Source organism: Mastomys coucha, unplaced genomic scaffold, assembly GCF_008632895.1.
Source record: "Mastomys coucha isolate ucsf_1 unplaced genomic scaffold, UCSF_Mcou_1 pScaffold18, whole genome shotgun sequence".
Classification (NCBI taxonomy): Eukaryota; Metazoa; Chordata; class Mammalia; order Rodentia; family Muridae; genus Mastomys; species Mastomys coucha.
In genome coordinates this window covers 78,234,902-78,252,903 of record NW_022196900.1, presented here as the reverse complement: position 1 = coordinate 78,252,903, position 18,002 = coordinate 78,234,902, and the positions used below count along the sequence as shown (strand labels likewise).

The following is an 18,002-nucleotide window of genomic DNA, read 5'->3' as shown; positions in this document are numbered from 1 at the left end:
CTGGCTAGAGAGTGGGAGGGGGGCCACGGAGGCGGAGATAGAGTGGGGAGATGGGGGCAGGTCCGTAATCAGGGATTCACTCTCTGCTCAGGGTGATCAACTGGGGTCTCCTCCCTCATCAACAAGACGGAAGGAGAGACGCATCTGGGTAGGCTCCTCAGCTGTGAGCTACACCGCCCCCAAACACCTGGATAGCTGTAGGGCACCAGGCCCTTCAAGTAGCAGCAGGAGGAACGGAAGCTGCTGTCCAACTTCACTCAGCGCTCAGCGCATTTTAAACATCCTGCACTAGAAACCAAGGGCACGACCCGACGGGCACACCTCCTCGCTTACACCACCCATCGCGCTGCACAGCCGGGCTCTGCACACCCTTCTTTACTCCCATCCATCCATCCATCCATCCATCCATCCATCCATCCATCCATCCACCCACTCACACTGAACCCACACAGACCCACCGCTAGCCAGCCAACTCGCACAAGTAGGCACTTCTCTGGACACAGACACCTCCACTCCACTATATAAGTGTCCCTCCAGCGACCGCGGCCACAACTCCACACTCCACGCCCCACTTTCCACAACCACTCACCAGGCGTCCCAACCTCCCTCCCCAGAGCCGGCCACCAGGGCCACCACTCGTACACGCCCGGCCTCGGGGCCCAGCGCGCTGCCCGCGCCACGCGCTCGGGGCCCGGACACACCGACTGGGCGGACCGCGCGCCCTGCCCCGCGGCGTCGGGCGCGGGTCCCCCTCCCAGTGCTCTCCTCTTTCGCTCCCTCCCGATTTGGGAAGGCGGCCGCGGGGCGGGCGGGGGAGGGGCGGGGCGGGGCGGGGGAGGGTGACATGTGAGCGGCGCGCCGGCGGCAGGTGGAAAGGCGAGCGGCATGGAGCGCGTAATAAGAGAGTTGGAGTCGGAAAGAGCCGCCCCAGTCGCCGGGGAAGCGGGCGGTCAGTACGGGCTCCCGCGGCCCCGAGGCTCTGAGCGACCGCCTCCGGACCCCGCGCGGACCGGGCTTGGTCCCTAGCCCCCGCCGCCTGAGTGCGCGCCCGGGGTCGCCTCGCCGGCCCGGGGTTCGAGCCATGCGACTCTGAGCCGCCCGAGCGCGCCCCCGCCCCGCAACGCCCCGGCCCCCCACCCGGCGCCGCCCATGGCCGAGGCCCCCCCGCGCCGCCTCGGCCTGGGCCCCCCGCCCGGGGACGCCCCCCGCGCGGAGTTGGTGGCGCTCACGGCCGTGCAGAGTGAACAGGGCGAGGCGGGCGGGGGCGGCTCTCCGCGTCGCCTCGGCCTTCTGGGCAGCCCCCTGCCGCCGGGCGCGCCCCTCCCTGGGCCGGGCTCCGGCTCGGGCTCCGCCTGCGGCCAGCGCTCCTCCGCCGCGCAGAAGCGCTACCGCCGCCTGCAGAACTGGGTCTACAACGTGCTGGAGCGGCCCCGCGGGTGGGCCTTCGTCTACCACGTCTTCATGTGAGTTGGAGACCCCCGCACCCCTTCGCGTGCCCCGGCGCTGACCCCGCGTGAGCCAGACTCCTTGGGGACTGCCACCCCGCTCTGGCTCCACCTCTCTACCCTCCTGCCCTGGGGCAGACCCTCAGCCCTCCCTCTCGGACCTGTGCCCCCTTTTCAGTCTCCCAGCCGGACCTAACCCCTGATCTCCCTTGACCCTTGTTGCCCTCGCGTCTGTCTAACCTCTTCTGCCTGTTCTCCTTACTTTCATCCTGATCGCAGAGCCCCACTGCTCTGGCCCGGCATTCAGCTTCTTGCTCTTCTCTGCCTCTCCAAAGCCACTAAAGTGGGACTCTCCTTTTCTTTTGTTCACCTCACCCTCCCTGTGTCCCAGACGCAGAAGACCCTAGCCCCTACATTTGTTTTTTCTCCTCTCACGCTCTGTAGCTATGTTGTGCTCCCACCTGGTCCCCTTGGAGATTTCTCTCTTCAGAAACAGGCTGTACCCAGCTCAGGGCTGGCTTCTGATTGTCTAGGTGTCTAGGGTCCCTATGGTGGCCCTGACAGGCCTGTGTGCTGTTTCCAACTTTATCTGTGTCTTCTTTAGTCTTGCTCTTGCACTCTCAACTTCGAAGTACCCAAGGCAGCCCTGCCTGCCCTGCCCTGTCCTGCCTTGCCCTGAAGACTGGGCCCAGCTCTCCTGCCTTGCTGGCCAGCTGTCCTAGGCCTGGCTCTGGACATGGGGAAAAAGAAAGAAGAGAGGGGTATGTTTGGAAACAATGCCACTGTGGGGCCCCTCCTCCTCTTAGCAGGCTCCTACAACTTTCAAAACACTGACCCCTCTTGGATGTAGAGAGTGAATTTTGGCAGCTCAGAAGGCAGTCTTGGGGGTAGGCCTGGCCCCGGCCAGGAACATGAGAGGCCCAGGCCATATCGGTTAATGGGCTGAGCCTGGTGCTAAGATGCTGAGAAGTTCCTGGGAGAGACAGACAATGAGCTGCTCTTACCACTGCCCGCTTCAGGGTCTCCTGGGCAGCCCACTTTGCCCACCTGGTAGTCACTTGACAGTCTGTCCCTATGCTAGACTTGAGTTTCCCCTTTGTATGTGTGTTAGCTTGTCTGTTAATCTCTCCACCTACCTGTCCCACCGCCTTTCTGTTGGTCTGTCTGTCTCCATGTTTTGTGGGCCTATACTCATACTTATTCTGATGCCTATGTGTCCCTCTGTCTATCTACCTGTCCACCTGCCTGGCAACCCCCCATCTAGCTTTTCCCACCTGTGTTTTTCTGCTTGTCCACATAAGTATGCTCTCCTGCCTCTGCTCTGCAAGAATGGGGGGCACAGAATCTCAGGGGGAGAGGACGATGGTACCAGGAAGAATGGAGGAAGGGAACTTTCTATAGACCCACCTTAAGTACCTAGAGTGGCAGCTATGGCTTTGTGCAGAGACCCCCGCAGGTTAAGCCACTGCAGGATGTAAGGTCAGGCTTTGGATCCCCGTGAATAATCAGGAGCAACCCACATCTCAGTGTGCCCAAAAAGACCTGGATGGATGTCTGTTGGATGTAGCTGTCAGTGAGATGATATAGTTCAGTGCTGGTAGGTTAGGAACTCCAGTGTCCATTGAAAGCTGATGCACCAGCGCCCTATCTCACTGACAGAGCCCTGGGTGCCATCATCAAAGAAAAGAAGAGGAAAAGGAAAAGGAAAAGAAAGACTGTGTGTGTGTGTGTGTGTGTGCGTGTGTGTGTGTGTGTGTGTGTGCGTGTGTGTGTGTGTATGTGCGCGCGCGTGTGTGTGTGTGTGTGCGTGTGTGTGTGTGTGTGTGTGTGTGTGTGTGTGTGTGTGTGTGTGTATGAGTTGCATGGTGCATGGTTGGCCCCTATGTGCCCAAGGAGGCTAAGACACAGGGCGCAGCTGTGCTTTCCACAAGCTCCTCCCTGGAGGTGACTTTTTCAAGGCATGGCTGAGCCTTGAGGAGTCAGTTGGTTCCTAACTTGCTCCCTTGGCCTCAGGCTGGGACAGTCAAGTGGAGTTGAAAACAACCTTAACCCAGACCAACCAGTACTGTAGCTCCTTTAGAGGGGGCCTCCCCTTCCTCCCAGGAGCTAAATCAGATGACACCTTTGCCCCACATCCGGCTCTCTCCGGATGCCAGGAATGCCCTGGCTAACTAAGGGCACCCATGTCCTGAACATTTGTCTCCAGGAGCTCAGGGTGGAAGCGTTAATTGGAGCCCTAGGAGAAGAAACATAGTGTGACAGTGGATCTTGGAGGTCAAGGAGACCGAGATGTCAGGAGCCCCTTCCTACTGAGTGCTGTGTGACTGTATTAGCTCAGAGCATCTCTGGAGCATTAGATCTGTAGGTCATTGGAGTGGGCAGAAGTCCTTTATTTTGAGACTTCTTCATGTATGGGCTAATGGGTGGGGAAGAGCTGACTGAATAGCTGCCTGGGCAGGAGGAATAGGAATGGGTGTTAGCGTTGGGGGTGGGGGAGGGAGCCCACACAGAAGTGTCTCCTGTTCTCTATGAGTTCCAGATATGGACTTTCTTGGCCTCTTGCAGTAGGGTCTATCATGCTCTTGCCAAGAAGTGCTTGGAGTAGCATCTCTAGCTTAACCCTGCCCCCTCTTCCAGTGGGCTGGGATTCCCATGCATGGGGCATCAGTCCAGAGCCTCAGTTGGAAGCTGTTTTCAGAGTCCCAGGCCAAGGGTGGGGTGCCCTCAGAAGAGCCTAGGAGAGAGGGCTTGGGAAGGAAGATGTTGAGACACCTCCCTCACACTAGTCAGCTGGTCTCCCAGGACCTGTACCTTCCAGGGCCCCTAGAGGTGGAGAATGGAGCCTCTCTTGCTCTCAGTGTGCCTCTGGGAAATGACCACAGCCTGACCTGTCTTCTCCTTGTAAAGACCGGAATGGAGGGTCACTAGACCCTGTCTGAGCTCTCTCTGTCTCTAGGTCCTACCTACCACTTTGCCCCTTCACCCCAGTGCCCCTGCTACTGGCATGTATCCTTCCCCCGCGCCCCCCACCCCAGGCGTTGTTCTTAGCACTTTACCAAGTCCTCATTACTGAGTCCCTCGGGGCAGACTCACTCCTTGTGGTACCCCCTCAGAACCACACTAGCACCTTTGGAGTCCCAGATGTGGAAGGGGCTGCAACGGGGCACATCCCTCCCCCATGTCCACTACGCTGCCCTGGCCACTGTTATGTGCTCACCACTCAACCCTTGCTCCCAGCCCCCAGCAAACTTCTCTAAGTGAAGGTTTAAGGCTCTGTAAACATCCTCCCTCCGCCTTGTCCCTGGGGTCAGAAACTGTGGGAATGGGGCGAGGAAGAGGGTAGCCACAGCTCTCCCCGCCTGTACACTCCTAACCTTGGAGTTCCCCCACCCCGACCTCCTACCCCGAGTTTGTGAGACAGAGCATAGCCCGGGCTAGAAGTTATCCCAACACTGGACACCCAGACCAGACCAGGTCCGTTCTCACGTTCTGACTGCCCCATCCTGACTCTGAGAAAACAAAGGCTCTGGAGACCACAGTCATGTGACAAATTGGTAGCAGGAGCAGAGGGCCAGACCTTGAGTCCAGACTCCCTGTCCAGAACCGTTCCCTCTGCTCATGGAGGCCACCTGGTGTGGCCCTTGGAGTTCACACTGAGATTTCTGCCTTTGTGCAGGCACATACCCTTCCCAGCCTGGTGAGGCAGGCCCTGTTAATCCTCCCCAGTTGACAGATGAGGAAGGGGAAGCCCAGGAAAGGCTGTGCGGTTCACAAGGAAAAGCCTCAACCCAGAGCTGTCTGTCATCCACTGACCTTTGCTGGTCAGGCCCCAGACCCTCCAGAGCATTGGTGTCCCTAACGCCCAGTACACCTGCAGCCAGGAGGCAGGGATAAGATTCCATAGAATTGGGTGGAAACTGTTCTGCTGTTTCTGGGGGGCAGTCAAGCTTTCGTTGCAGAGACTAGCCCTGCTGCATGCTGTACTCACCACAGCCTTGACAGAGGTGCCCCACAGATGTCACACATGCACATGTGGCAACATCCAGGAGAAGGAACTGACACTCTACCTTCTCACTAGCTTCATAGACTAGGTCGTGTCCGATGGGGGGAGGGGGGACTTCTCCCTTAATACAGTTCCTGCCTCTCCCTCCCTTCCCAGGGTTTCAGGCTGCCTTATGAGCAGCCCGGGGACTCTGATACAGCGGGGCTTGCTTGGGCTCCTCCCATAGGGCCCCCTGAACCCCTTTGCCCAACCCTGCTGTGTGTGTGTGTGTGGGTCTATCAGGCATAGAACGGGACGCGCTCTCCTCCAAGGTGACACTCAGCCTCCCAGACAGCACTGCAGAAACCTGATGCTCCAACACCTTCACGATGTGACTGGGAAGGACTTGGAGTGTGTGACCCGTGGGGCACTTTTGGGCTTCTGTTTTTCCTTTATAAGGAGTGGGAAAGTGAAGATGTCAGTTCTTCAATGGCTTCTTTGCCCCTTTGCTTCCCCTGGCACCTGCCGCTCCCTCCTCCTGAGTCAGGCCACTGTCTGTCTGTCTGTCTGTCCCGCTCCAGATCTTAGCACGTTCCTCCTTCTCCCGGAGGAAGCCCTTCTGGATGTCTGTCTACAAACCCTGCTGCTGAAGAAGCCCACAGCCACACAGCATTGGAACCAGATGTGCTTTAGGAAGCGATTATTCTTGGGCTGGAGGCAGCACTTGGAGTGGGTGATTAATGTTAAGTTCTCGGAGCCATCAGAGTCACTGAAGTGGCCCAGGAACAGGGGGAGGAGGCTCTGGGGCCTGCCCCAAAGGAGCCCCGTAGGGAACTCTCTCCACTCTGGTTCTCGGCAGTGCTAGACCTTGACAGCCCTGCCGTGACAACTGAGGAGTGGGAGGGAGATGGGAGTCTTTCCCATTTCCCCAGAGCTAGTTTCACAGGGACCTAAGAGTGTGGACTTGGGCTTGCAGATGGGGTTCGCTTCTACTGCTGCCCTTGGCTGATGTGAAAGTTGAAAGTCGTGCAGTCTCTCTGAGTTCTGGTTGTCTAGTCTGAACAGCTACCTCCAGGTGGCCAGGACTGGGGGCGGGGGTCGGCCAGTGCTTGATCATAAGCTGTTGTCCTGATGGGAGGGCTGATAGGGTCCTGGACTCAGCAGGGGAGTGTGAGAAGTGAGGAAGTAGTGGGGGTGCTATTGCCTCTGTCACCATGTGTCTGCCAGGAGCCTGACACTATGTCTTTGTGGCCTTCTATGAAGCATCCTCTAGGCCCATCTGAACTTTTTCCTCATTTAGAATGAATCTCCCTATTGTAGCCCAGGCTAGCTTAAAACTTCTAGGCTCTTATTCTCCTGCCTCAGGTGGAGTTTCTTCCTTGCATCTTCTCATTTAGGCCTCCCACCCATGGTGTCAGGGGACAGTCATCTTCGATTCACACTGGGTAGGGGATGTCACACAGCTAGTGCCTGGAGTCACTAACCTGAGTCTCTGGGCTGCTTATGGATTTGTTTCTTCCATTGTGTCACAAATGACATCAGCCAGCACAGCGCTTTGCCAGGCTTGGAGAACCAGAGCCTTGCCTGCAGGGAGCAGATGGGGGAGGGGGTGTGGGCTGTGGGGAGGCTGCCCAGTCTCTAAGAACACTGCTCTCTAAGTCCCCTGGGGCCCCGGTTCTGGGTGTGTGTGTGTGTGTGTGTGTGTGTGTGTAGTGAGTGTGCCTGTCTCTGCATCAGAGTGCCATTGTAGGGTTGAGGTTGGGGTTTCTCGGTTCATGTTGTTGTTGCCCCCAGCCCCGTCCCACCCCACCCTGTCCCCCCCATCCACACTCCACTCTAATCCTCAGCCTCAGTGTCCTCTTCTGCCAGATGGACCTAACAAGAAAAAGAACCCCATTTACTCAGGATTGCAAATGCAGATCTAGATGTGCTGCTGACTCAAGAGTTGAAATAGGAGGGGGAAATCTTGTAGAGCCTTCTGCTAGGGCTCTTCAAAAGACATTTACAGGGCTACCCAGGAAGCTGCCAGTCCCACGGAGGCTCCCTGGGGTTGGGGGAAGGCATGCTCTGGCCTCTGAGGCTTGATGGAACCCACCAGGACTCCAGGCAGACTGGGTAACTCTGTCCCCAAGGCAGGATCTGTGTGCCCTGGAGCTTGGCACCTGGGGTTGACGAGCAGGGGGGCAGCCCCAGGCGGCAGACTAATTGGGCGCAGAATCCGTGGGCAGCGCCTGAAGGAGGTAGGCAGAGAGAACAGAGAGCAGTCACTCTTTCACTCTCCATAGGAGAACTGGAAGCAGTAGGTGGTGTGGGGTCTCTGGCCTAGAGGCTGCAGGGAAATCATATGGCTCCTCAGACCCTGATCCAGGCTGGTGGTCCAGGAGCAAGCTTGCTGGAGATGATAAAGTTCAGTTCTCACAGAAACCAAAGGGATGGAGGTCAGATATCAAGAAAGACTGTCAAAGAGCTGGAGAGGGATTCAATGGGATATTCTTTCCAAATTGTGGGAAAGCCTGTCTAACAGAGCTGAATGTGATTTACTCTACTCATCCCCATCAGCAGAGGAATGGCACCCCTCCACCGCATGGAGGGCAGAGAGTAGATCCATGCTTCCTCTGAGCCCGACGTTGGAAAGGAAATAAATCAGAATCTGCTGGCTCTGGAGTGAGGGAAGGGCTCTCTCTACTGCATCTCCTTTACCCTTCCTTCTGCGCAACTCCTCCTTGGAGTGTCCAGGTCTCTCTGCCTTTGGGTTTATTTTTTGCTGGGCTTGGCTGTCTCTAGGGGTTGGGGAAAGAAGGAGGGCAAGAAAGAGTGGCTTTGTCAGCACAATCCAGGTGCTTCTGGCCCATCTGGGCCCGACTGCCACCCTCTGCAGAAGGGACAACCCTCACCCAGGTGCAGTGAGAATCCTGAGCCCCAGGGAGGATCCCTCCTTCAGGGATGGGGAGGGTGGGACCCGTGCAGCTTCTCTGTCTTGTCCACCCTTGCTACCAAGAGTCAGAGCAGAGACCTCAGAGCTCCAGAGGCCTCAAAGCTTGGGCAGATGAGGAAACCGAGTCAGGAGACAGGATCTGATGGCCCAGGACACAGCTCAACAGATAGATGTTGTTATGTTGTGCCTTACATATCCCCAGGGAAGGGCCAGCCCCTGAATCCATTCAGCCATTTCTCCTGCCAGTCTCTGCTTAGAGGCCACAGAGTGGGAGAAGTGCAATAGGGAGGAAAGAGGACCCTTGGTCCAGCAGAAGGGGGTTAGGAAGGCGCATAGCCTGGGAATGGAATAAGGCTGAGTGAGCATGTCAGCAACTCCTTCGGGCTCTCTTTTATTTTTAGAGTGTGTGTGTGTGTACAGGGTCTTTCTAACTGGCCTAGATCGACTCTACACTCCATATCCTACTCCATCCTTATCTCAAGCACTGGCATCACCACATCTGGGAGTTTCTTGTAGTGGTGCTAGAAATCTAACTCAGGGCCTTGTGCATGCAAAGGCAGGCACTTTATCACAGAACTGTATCTCTCAACACACACACACACACAGAGAGACAGAGACAGAGAGAGAGAGAGAGAGAGAGAGAGAGAGAGATTGAGGCATAAAGAAGACTGCTGGGCATGGTAGCTCACACCTTTGATCCCAGCACCCAGGAAGCATAAGCAAGCAGATCTCTTAGTTCAAGTTTAAGGCCAGCCTATCTACATTGTGAGTTCTAGGACAGCTACACAGTGAGACCCTGTCTGAAAACAAACAGACAAACAAACCCACAAAAAAGAAGTTAAATGACTTGTCCAACACGGCTAATATGGGAAGAAGTGGCATTGTAGAGGCAGCATTGGAACCCAGAACAAGACTCCGGGAACCGTGCGCTAAGCTGTCTGCGGTTCTCTGCCTTAGCAGGGGTCTGAGTTTACAGGGCCCTCCTACCTACTTCCTGTCCCCCCAGGACGCAGGAGATTGAAGTCAGTGCTGCTAGGCAAACACTCTGCCGCTAGCCAGCCGCCTCCTTTTGAGGGTGGGTGGGGGAGGCTCAAGCCTCCTGCCTTTGCCCTGTGCCTCTTCTTTTTGTCCTTAAATTCTGGGCTTTTGTCTTGTGCCCTTTCCTTACAGTTTCATGGTGGGCTCACAATCCTGTGACATTATATGATCTTTTTGAGGAAAGTTTCCCCTTCAAGGTTTTATCTCTGAACTCCCGATAGTGCCCAGGTAGTGAACCCACCGTCCTATCCCTTCAAACTGGTTCTCCTTCCTGGATCCAGTGGCTTTCCCACCTCCAAGCTATAGGAAGCTCCTCCCACAGAAACTCTTTGCGCCTCCTCTTGGAAATGACCCACAATGTGCTGTTAAGTGCTTGGTGTACTTTTCCTTCCTCCCCCTGCCCCTTCCTGACTCTAGCTTGAACCCTGAGATTGAGCCATGGAGGAGCAGTTTGGCCCTGTAAGAACAGGTTAGCCAGCGTGGCAATTCCTTTCTTGGGAAGCCCTGAACCAAAGCTCAGAGATGTACCATGTACCGGCTGAGGTCCTAAGAACGCTCAGAGCCCGTATTTAGTAACAAGATCTTCACCCGATCTGTAACCAGAATTGTGCTAACTGGTTTCCACACAGTACTTCATGAATCCCCACCAAGATCCCTATAAGGTAGATAAGTCATTGCGCCTGTCGTTCAGAATTGGAAACTGCAGCTTGCTGGTTACGCACAAGCCCTTGTCATTGACAAGAGGAAGTGGCAGGAAGGGGTGCCTGGAGAATGAGAATTTTCTAGATTCAGCCCAGACAGTGTCTAGAGAGTCCGAGTGTGCAGGGAGCCTGTGCTGTATCTGGGTAGGATCCTTTCGCATGGCTGCTGCAGGTCAGGCTTGCAGTGGGAAGGGAAGCATGCCTGCTGGGTGGTAACCTCCCATCTCGAGGCTCCTCCCCCGACCCATTCCAGCTCTCAGTAACAGTAAAGATAATAATAGCGAGTGTTTATTGAGTGCTTACCAAAAGCCAGACAGACGCTGCTCTGGGAACTTGCCTCTCCACAGCCCTACGATGTGAATCCTGCCAGTGAGCCCAGTTTTTCCGATGAGGCTGAGGCCCAAGTTAGTTAAGTCGCAAGCTTGGATGTTAGTAGCTGGACCAAGCAAGACCCAAACCCTGAGGTCCAGCTTTGGAGGCTGCAGCCTCATGAACCTTCCTCATCCTCAGCACCTGTTGCTCAGGGAGACCGTCCTAAACAGCACTTCAACCATCAAGTTCAAGATGCTGCTCCTATCTCATGGTCCTACTATGTGGGACTTACTCCTTGCCCCTTTGTTCTTCTGCTCTCATTCAGGAAGCTTCCGCCCGAAGTCCCTGGGGGTGCACCCTTAACGGAAAGCTGAGGATAGAGCAGTGAGTCAGGACCCAAGCCCTGTTCCATGGAGGACATGGACAGGCTTCTACACTGCATGATAAGTCTTTAGGTACTGCAGATCTTGTGGGATCCTAGCAGAGAGTGGTCAAGTGTAGTCCCAACCCAAGCTATCTGGGCAGCAGTGGTTTCCTGGAGAAGGTAATGGAAGGGACTGAGTGTGGGAAGGTGTGATAGCAGGTTTCTGTTAGAAATGCCTCTCTGGGACTGAGCAGCACCTTGTTGGGGGAAGGACTCTGAAAGGAACCCCAGGATGCCATCTCAATCAGCCTGTTCTTCCTCTGCTTACCCCAAGACCGGCACCCCAAAGCACCCTTCCATAGCCCCTCCTAACTCTGCCCTGGGCCTGGCTGTCCCAACCTGGCCTGCAGCCCTGGGAACTTTGCCTGTAGGGAAAGCTCCAGGCATGTATGCAAACTGACCTGGGAGAGGCAGCAGAGCTGGGGGTGTGCTTGGAAGCAGAGAGTGAAAACAGGTCCAAAGGCTGGTTGGAAAGGGCCGGAGGGTTTGGGATTGGGGTCTGGGGTGTCCCCAGAGTAGTGATCCTGAACGGCCCCATGAGTATGTGCAAGGATTGATGGAGACAAGGATGGAGGTCTGGAGAAAGTCAGGGCCCAGCTCCTCTTTCCCTCCCTACAGCTCACCAAGGTTTAGAAGTCACCAGTCTCATAAGCCCTCTCCCCCATAATACCCTACCCTGCCACGCTACTGATGAAGAGGCCAAGGCTCCGAACTGGGCAGAGAGTGACTGTAAATCAGCAGCTGAGCCCAGATCACAGCTTGGTCTTAGGGAGCTGTCACACCCTCTGAGCCTTACCATTGTGCTGGAAGGGCACATGCTGGTCCACGGAGTACTTTACAGCACACCTGGCCCAGGGTGGACTTTAGTTATTGTGTGTTCAAATAATCTTCCCGAATCCTTGTGACAGAAATACTCATGGCAGTACCTCCTGGAGGAAATGTTACTCATACCATTTCATACTGAGGCTGGGGAAGGAGTGTAGCACAATGGTAGAACATTTGCTGCTTAGGGTGCAAAGGGTCCTGTGTTTGATTCTCAGTACTGCAATAATAATAATAATAATAATAATAATAATAATAATAATAATAATGACAATAATAAATAAAAGTCTGTGTGTGTTTGTGAGTGTGTGTGTCTGTTTGTCTGTCTGTCTGTCTGAGGTGATAACCTGGTCAATAAAGTAAGTACCACCTAGACATGAAGATCCAAGTTTGATCCCCAGCACATGGGTAAAAAAATCAGTGTCAGTACACTTTTGTAATCCCAGCCCTGCAGTGACAGAACCCTGAGGCTGCCTGCAGGCCTTGCCCAATCAGTGGACCCCCCAGGGAGAGAGACCTCACTGGGTGGACAAGATGGATGGCTCTGGAGGCTCTAGCCTCTCTAGACCTGCCCTCACCCTCACCCTCACCCCAAGTACTTCAGCATTTCCCTGCCCAAGACCTACTGCAAGACTCAAAGACTGGAAGGGAGGGGAGCAGGAGACAGACAGGGAGGGCCCCAGCAGGGAGCTGGGTGTGACTCTGAGGCTGACCTTCACACATAAGCACATACATGTGTGCATGCCCACATGTACATGCTCTCTCTCTCTCTCTCTCTCTCTCTCTCTGTGTGTGTGTGTGTGTGTGTGTGTGTGTAGTTAGGTTGGGCTGACCTGCTGGCTGGAACTCAGCATCAACCCCATGCCCAGCCCAGCCTTGATGCAGCTGCTGCCCCATGGGGAAAGGCCTTCCCACTTGCCCTCCTGCATCAATGGTCTTTCCCTTGGTTTGTGTGGCTGCCAGAGCATGATCAAGAGGGCACTTGCCAGCCCTCCCCATGATGGGTTTGGCCATCTAATGCTCTCACATGACAGGCATGGGATGAACTGTGGGCTGGGGAAAGGGATTTGCACGCTCCTAATCTGGGGGCTACAGCCCTCCCCTGTCTTGGCCAGGGCCGTGGGAGAAGTTTGTCTCTGCCCTGTGCCCAGTGGCCCCAGCTAGATGCTGGCACACACCCAGCTCTCTGCCCATGGTCCTCTGTCCTTCTCATGCTCCCCACCCTTCCAATCTTTGAGCAGAAGTAGGCCTTGGGTGGGGAAATGCTGGTGTTCTTGAGGTGGATAGAGGTGCACTCTGCAGCATTTGGGGCTAGAGGAGGCCAGCAACCGCCAGGGAGGCTTAAGGCCTATGTTAATCAGATGATCCTTTGGTTAGGGTGTAAAGTTGGAGTGTTTGGGGCTAATCCTGGGCCACCCCTTCCTGGAGAAATTTGGCTACAAATCAGGGAGGCAAATGTGTGGGTTGCCCGCCCCCCCTCACTGGGCAGTAAACACAGCCGTCTCCTGGGAGATGGGCCCAAACATCCAGGCCCCCCACTGTTATTTATACCAGAGCTCCCTTGCTTCTCTGGAGCCTGGTCTGGCTCTTGAATCTATCTATCCCTGAGCTGGGCAATCAGAGTTGAAGTCCATGTCAAGATCTCAGATGCAACCTCACTCTTGCCCCATACACACTGTTGATGGCTCCTTGTTCAGGGGGTCCTGGGTCTTATCAATAAGGGCTAGGTCTAGCTTTGAGACATGAATGCTGGGATGTACCTTGGGTTTGTGTTTGCCTGTTGCATTGCTGTGGTCGCCCAGCCTTTATTCTCCTCTGCCTTCAACAGGCGGAGGGCCTAGATTAGAGTTTTCCAGCCCATTTCAAGCAGTAGACCTGGTTCTCCAATAGGACCCTGATTCAGAAACATGGTGCATATATATAGCAAATCAAAGCAGGACTGGTTTGGATGGCATTCAGGGTAGAGGCTAGGATCCTGTCCCCTCTTCCAGTGTAGCCCCAAATACAGACTTGAAACTGCATGTGATTCTCCTTCCGGGTAATCAGGATGAGAAACCAGGGACTGCTAATTCACAGTAAGCAAAAGCAGAGGCTGATGGGATAGGGCCAGTGGGGGAAGAGAACGGGGCTATACCATGGGCTAAGGATCACAGGGTCACAGGGCCTGGCTCTCCCACCTTGCCATATTGTAGCACAAGACCCAAGAGTCCCCAGAATTGAAATTCGACCTTGGTTGTCCAGATCATTATGAAGGCAGACGTGCCAGGAAGAACAGAACAAATTTTATTTAACAGCTTGTTAACTCGATTCAAACTTTTAAATATTTAGACTTCCCATATGTGGGTCTCCATTTGAACTCTTTCCCTGCCCTGCCAGCGTCAGAGGTGTTTGGGTATTGGTGCTCCCTCCTGATGTGTTAGAACGGCGGGTCTTGTCAGAACATACCACACACTAGGCCCAAACAGTTCCACGTGTAAGAGGTTCAATTGAGAGGGAGAGGGGGCAGTAGCATGGAAAGAGAGGAGGGGGAGAGAGAGAGAGATGGAGGAATGTTCCCCGTATATATATATGGGTTGTGACGTGTGGCCACAGGTAAAAGTGGGAGGTGAACCCAATGGATTCTGGGAATATGGTGGCTGTTGCCCTGGCAACAGGTCTGTGGACCCGCCCATGCATCACCACAGGCTTTGGATGTCCTTATGCTAACACCTCCCTCTGCCCAGGTTTCTTGAAGCAACTCCAAGACAACCTTCTCTGGAATCCTCAGGCTTCACAAGGCTGGCAAAGTCTCAGGTCACCAGGGTTCAAGCCCTTGGCATCCACTTGGCCCAGCCTTGGACTGAGCTGCTTTAGAAAATGAATGTCAGTGGAGTGGGGCAGAGGGAGGAACAGCTGGACATGGCACAGACCAGACAGAAGACAGTGACAAAGGTTTCTGAGGGTACCCAGCTAGCGCTTGAAACCCTAAGGGGCTGGAGGAGTACTTCTTCCCAAAGTTGAATAGAGATGCTTGGGAGTAGAGAGGGCGTCCAAGCACTGGAGAGAGGATAGAAATCAGTGTGGGAAGTGGATGGAGGCTGTGGGACTGACATGGGATCCACTCACACCGGGTTCCAAATAGACTGGGTGTGGGGCCAGGCCTGAGTCCTAGGAGGCTGTGAAGAACCAACTAGAGAAACCAGGCTGGGGTTGGGGAGATGCCTCAGTGGGTAAGAGCATCGATTGCTCTTCCGAAGGTCCTGAGTTCAAATCCCAGCAACCACATGATGGCTCACAACTACTTGTAATGAAATATGACACCCTCTTTTGGTGCATCTGAAGGCAGCTACAATGTACTCATTTATAATAATAAATAAACCTTTGAGCTGGAACAAGCAGGGACTGAGTGAGTGGGGTTGACCAGAGCGAGCAGAGGTCCTAAAGTCAATTCCCAACAACCAGATGAAGGCTCACAACTTTCTGTACAAGCTACAGTGTGTACTCATATACATAAAATAAATAAATAAATCTGAGAGAGAAAGAGAGAGAGAGAGAGAGAAGAGAGAGACCAGGCTGAATCCTAGGCTGGCCAGGAGTGGATAGTAGGGGGCTAGGAAATAGATTATCTTCATTCTGCCTCCTGTGAATGCTGTCTCTTTTTATCTCTCTCCCACTCCTGTCATGCCGCTTGCCCTGGGTTTTCTGGATGGGAGAGAACACTCATCCTAACCCCCTGCTCCCTTTACCGAGGGGCTACTAGAGGCTTTCCCAGGCTGACTAGCCTGCACATTCATTCATTCATTCATTCACTCACTCAAAAGGTATTCATTGGGAACCTACATTGTACCAGGCTTGTCCTGGGTGTTGGAGAGAGACCATGAAAAAGATGAAGTGTCTGTACTCACAGAGCTTGTAGTACAGGGGGGTAGGAGGGTAAAACCTTTCTCTAGTGTTCATCCACTGTGCCTAGGTGACAGGGAACAGGGAGTCTATTACCCTTCATACACTGGGCAACAAGGATATTCACGACGCAGGCCTGGTAATACCCCTCTTTGTAGGAGGAGCCCAGGTCTTCCCACTCACCTAGTCTTTGAGCCCCTTACCAGGACCTTCCTGGCCTTCAGGGTCTCCAGGAAGGCCCCGGGGAGGGTGATCAGCACCTTTGGCTATGGTGGAAGGGAGAGGGGTACCTAGGACTCAATACTACCACCTCACTGACAACACAGATATAGCTGCTACACAAAAGTTTCTCTGTGAGCCAGCCTCCTTTATCTATTAGGACGGTGCTTGTTTTCTTTCCATTTTCCAGATGAGGACATCGAGTCTTGGCAAGCTGAAATGACTTGCTTGAGGTCACACGTGAAACTCCCTGACACTAGGAGCCTTTAAGGACGGTGCTATGAGGTGCTGCCTGGCACCTGCTGCCCCGCCTGGGCACTCAGCCTGTGAGTGGAAACCTAGCCCTAGCGCGCTCTCCTCTTACTCCCCTTCGTCCTCGCAGGGGCTGGCATCATCCTGAGCCTGAGCACTGGGTCCTGCGACCCTGGCCAGAGTAGCACCGGGAAGGCTACATCAGGCCAAGATTCCATCGTTCCTTCTCTCTTCCCTCGCTCTGTCGGCCTTCGTGGGTGGACGATTGGTGGCCCGTCGGGGTGTCGAATGCACTCTCTCAGCCCCCGGCCTCGGTGACGCCGCAGCACCTTCACACTTTCCGCTTGGCCCGCTGCTCGCCTTTCAGGCCGCAGAGTTTTCAATTGTTAATTTGGAAACGAAAAATAAGCCGGCCGGGCGGGGAGGCCGTGGGGAGGTAACCAGAGCCGCTGCTCCTGGAGTTTGCAGTGGTAAAGCCCCGCCCCGTGTTGCCCCGCCCACAAACCACGCCCCTCCACTATGCCCCGCCCAGTCGGGAATCTGGGGTCTGGTGACTTACACTTTAGAGCGGATAGAATTCCTTGTGGTAGAATGCTGGCCTGGGCCGAAGGCTGCACCCGGGAGGGGTCCCTAGGAGCTTCCCTCAAGAACATTTTCCTCTCTCGAGGAGACTGCCTTCTGGTGTCAGCCTTCTCTGTCCCTAGGTGAACCCAAGCCTTGCACAGGCTTGATGCCAGAAGACCCCTCTTCCTCCAGGCATCTGGGATCATTGGTCCTGTTAAAGAGAGAGACAGATGATGTGCTTTAGGCCCATCAGCCAACGCAGAGCTGAATTCAAGCTTATTCTGGCCGGGATAAGAGCAGGGTCTATCAGCAGAAGACAGGGCAGCAGAACCAGAGATGTATGTTGTCCCCTTTCTCCCTGATCTGCACGGCCCAAGACTAGTGAAGTTCTGTTTGGTCTACTCTGACTCCTCCTTGACGCCCTTATTTAGAAATGGGAGAGTTCTAGAGGCAGAAGATTCTGCGAGCAAATAAAGTAAAAGACCCTCCTCTGGTTGACTCCAGGGCACTCACTCACTGACTTCCTAGAGAACAAGCAATGGCACCTTTAGAAGCTGTCCAGAGCTTCACTTCCTGTCCCGGAAGCCAGAGTAGCCCAGCTGGACCAGCTAAAAATAAGGCTCTTGGTCCTGGCTCCTGCAGAGGGATACGCTGACAGTTGGCCAAGTAAGGGTAGAGAACCTGCCCATCTAGGTTCCTGGTGCTGCTTTTGCCCGGTGCTATGCCCTCTGCTGGCCCCCAATCCTTACACTTCTTAGAGCCAACAGGCAGGATTTTGCCTTTTAGAGGACTCTGGCCTGCTGGAATGATTGGCTGGACAGCCCTCCCATAACAAGCTGAAGAAATGGAGAGAAGATCTGCAGATGGCCTCTCAGCTCCCACCTTAAGTGGGGCTATGGAACAGCCCCAGGTCCCAGCTTGAGCTCACAAAGTCTTGTGGGGCTTGCACGGCTCATTGGCTTCAGTCAGGGCAGGTTCTGGGTTTGGGGTTCCTAAGGGGGCACTCAGCTGCCCCAGGTGTGGCCTGCGAGTTTGCATACTGCTTTGCTTGTTCAGACCCACAAACCTCCATCTGGGTGGGGTCCTCAGTGGCTGAGTCTGCAGAATTCCCAGGCTGGGATCACTGTTGGCACCTGAGCTCCCCAGAGGGGCCCTCCCCACGGCTCCTGTTCCACCCTGTCAGCCCTTGCCAGTTCCCTCACTCTCAGCTCTGGAAGTACTGAGAACCAAGTGGCTGGGACTAAAATCCCCCCTTCTCTTCAGCACAAGCCTGCTGATTCAGAGAACGGAAGGCTCCTTAGAGGTGACCCTGACCCCTGTCAGGCTCAAGTAGCTGGAGAACTGGGAAATCCTCGAACGCAGGGCCTCCCAGGTCACATGCAGGGAGGGCCAGCCAAAGCAGGTTCCATCCTGGTCCTTTGGCTGTGTG

The 18,002-nt window shown here is 54.8% G+C and overlaps 1 protein-coding gene across 2 annotated transcripts in view; it reads left to right on the top strand.

The window, feature by feature from the left end:
- Positions 1-841: 841 nt before the first annotated feature.
- Kcnq4 (potassium voltage-gated channel subfamily Q member 4) overlaps positions 842-18,002 on the top strand; it is a 50,888-nt gene continuing 33,727 nt past the window's right edge. Inside the window, exon 1 of one of the 2 annotated variants that reach the window (XM_031378505.1) lies at positions 842-1,463. In XM_031378505.1, the coding sequence (XP_031234365.1) occupies positions 1,150-1,463 (314 nt within the window). In that variant the 5' untranslated portion in view covers positions 842-1,149. The remainder of the gene's footprint in view (positions 1,464-18,002) is intronic. The other variant, XM_031378506.1, reaches the window with a different exon arrangement.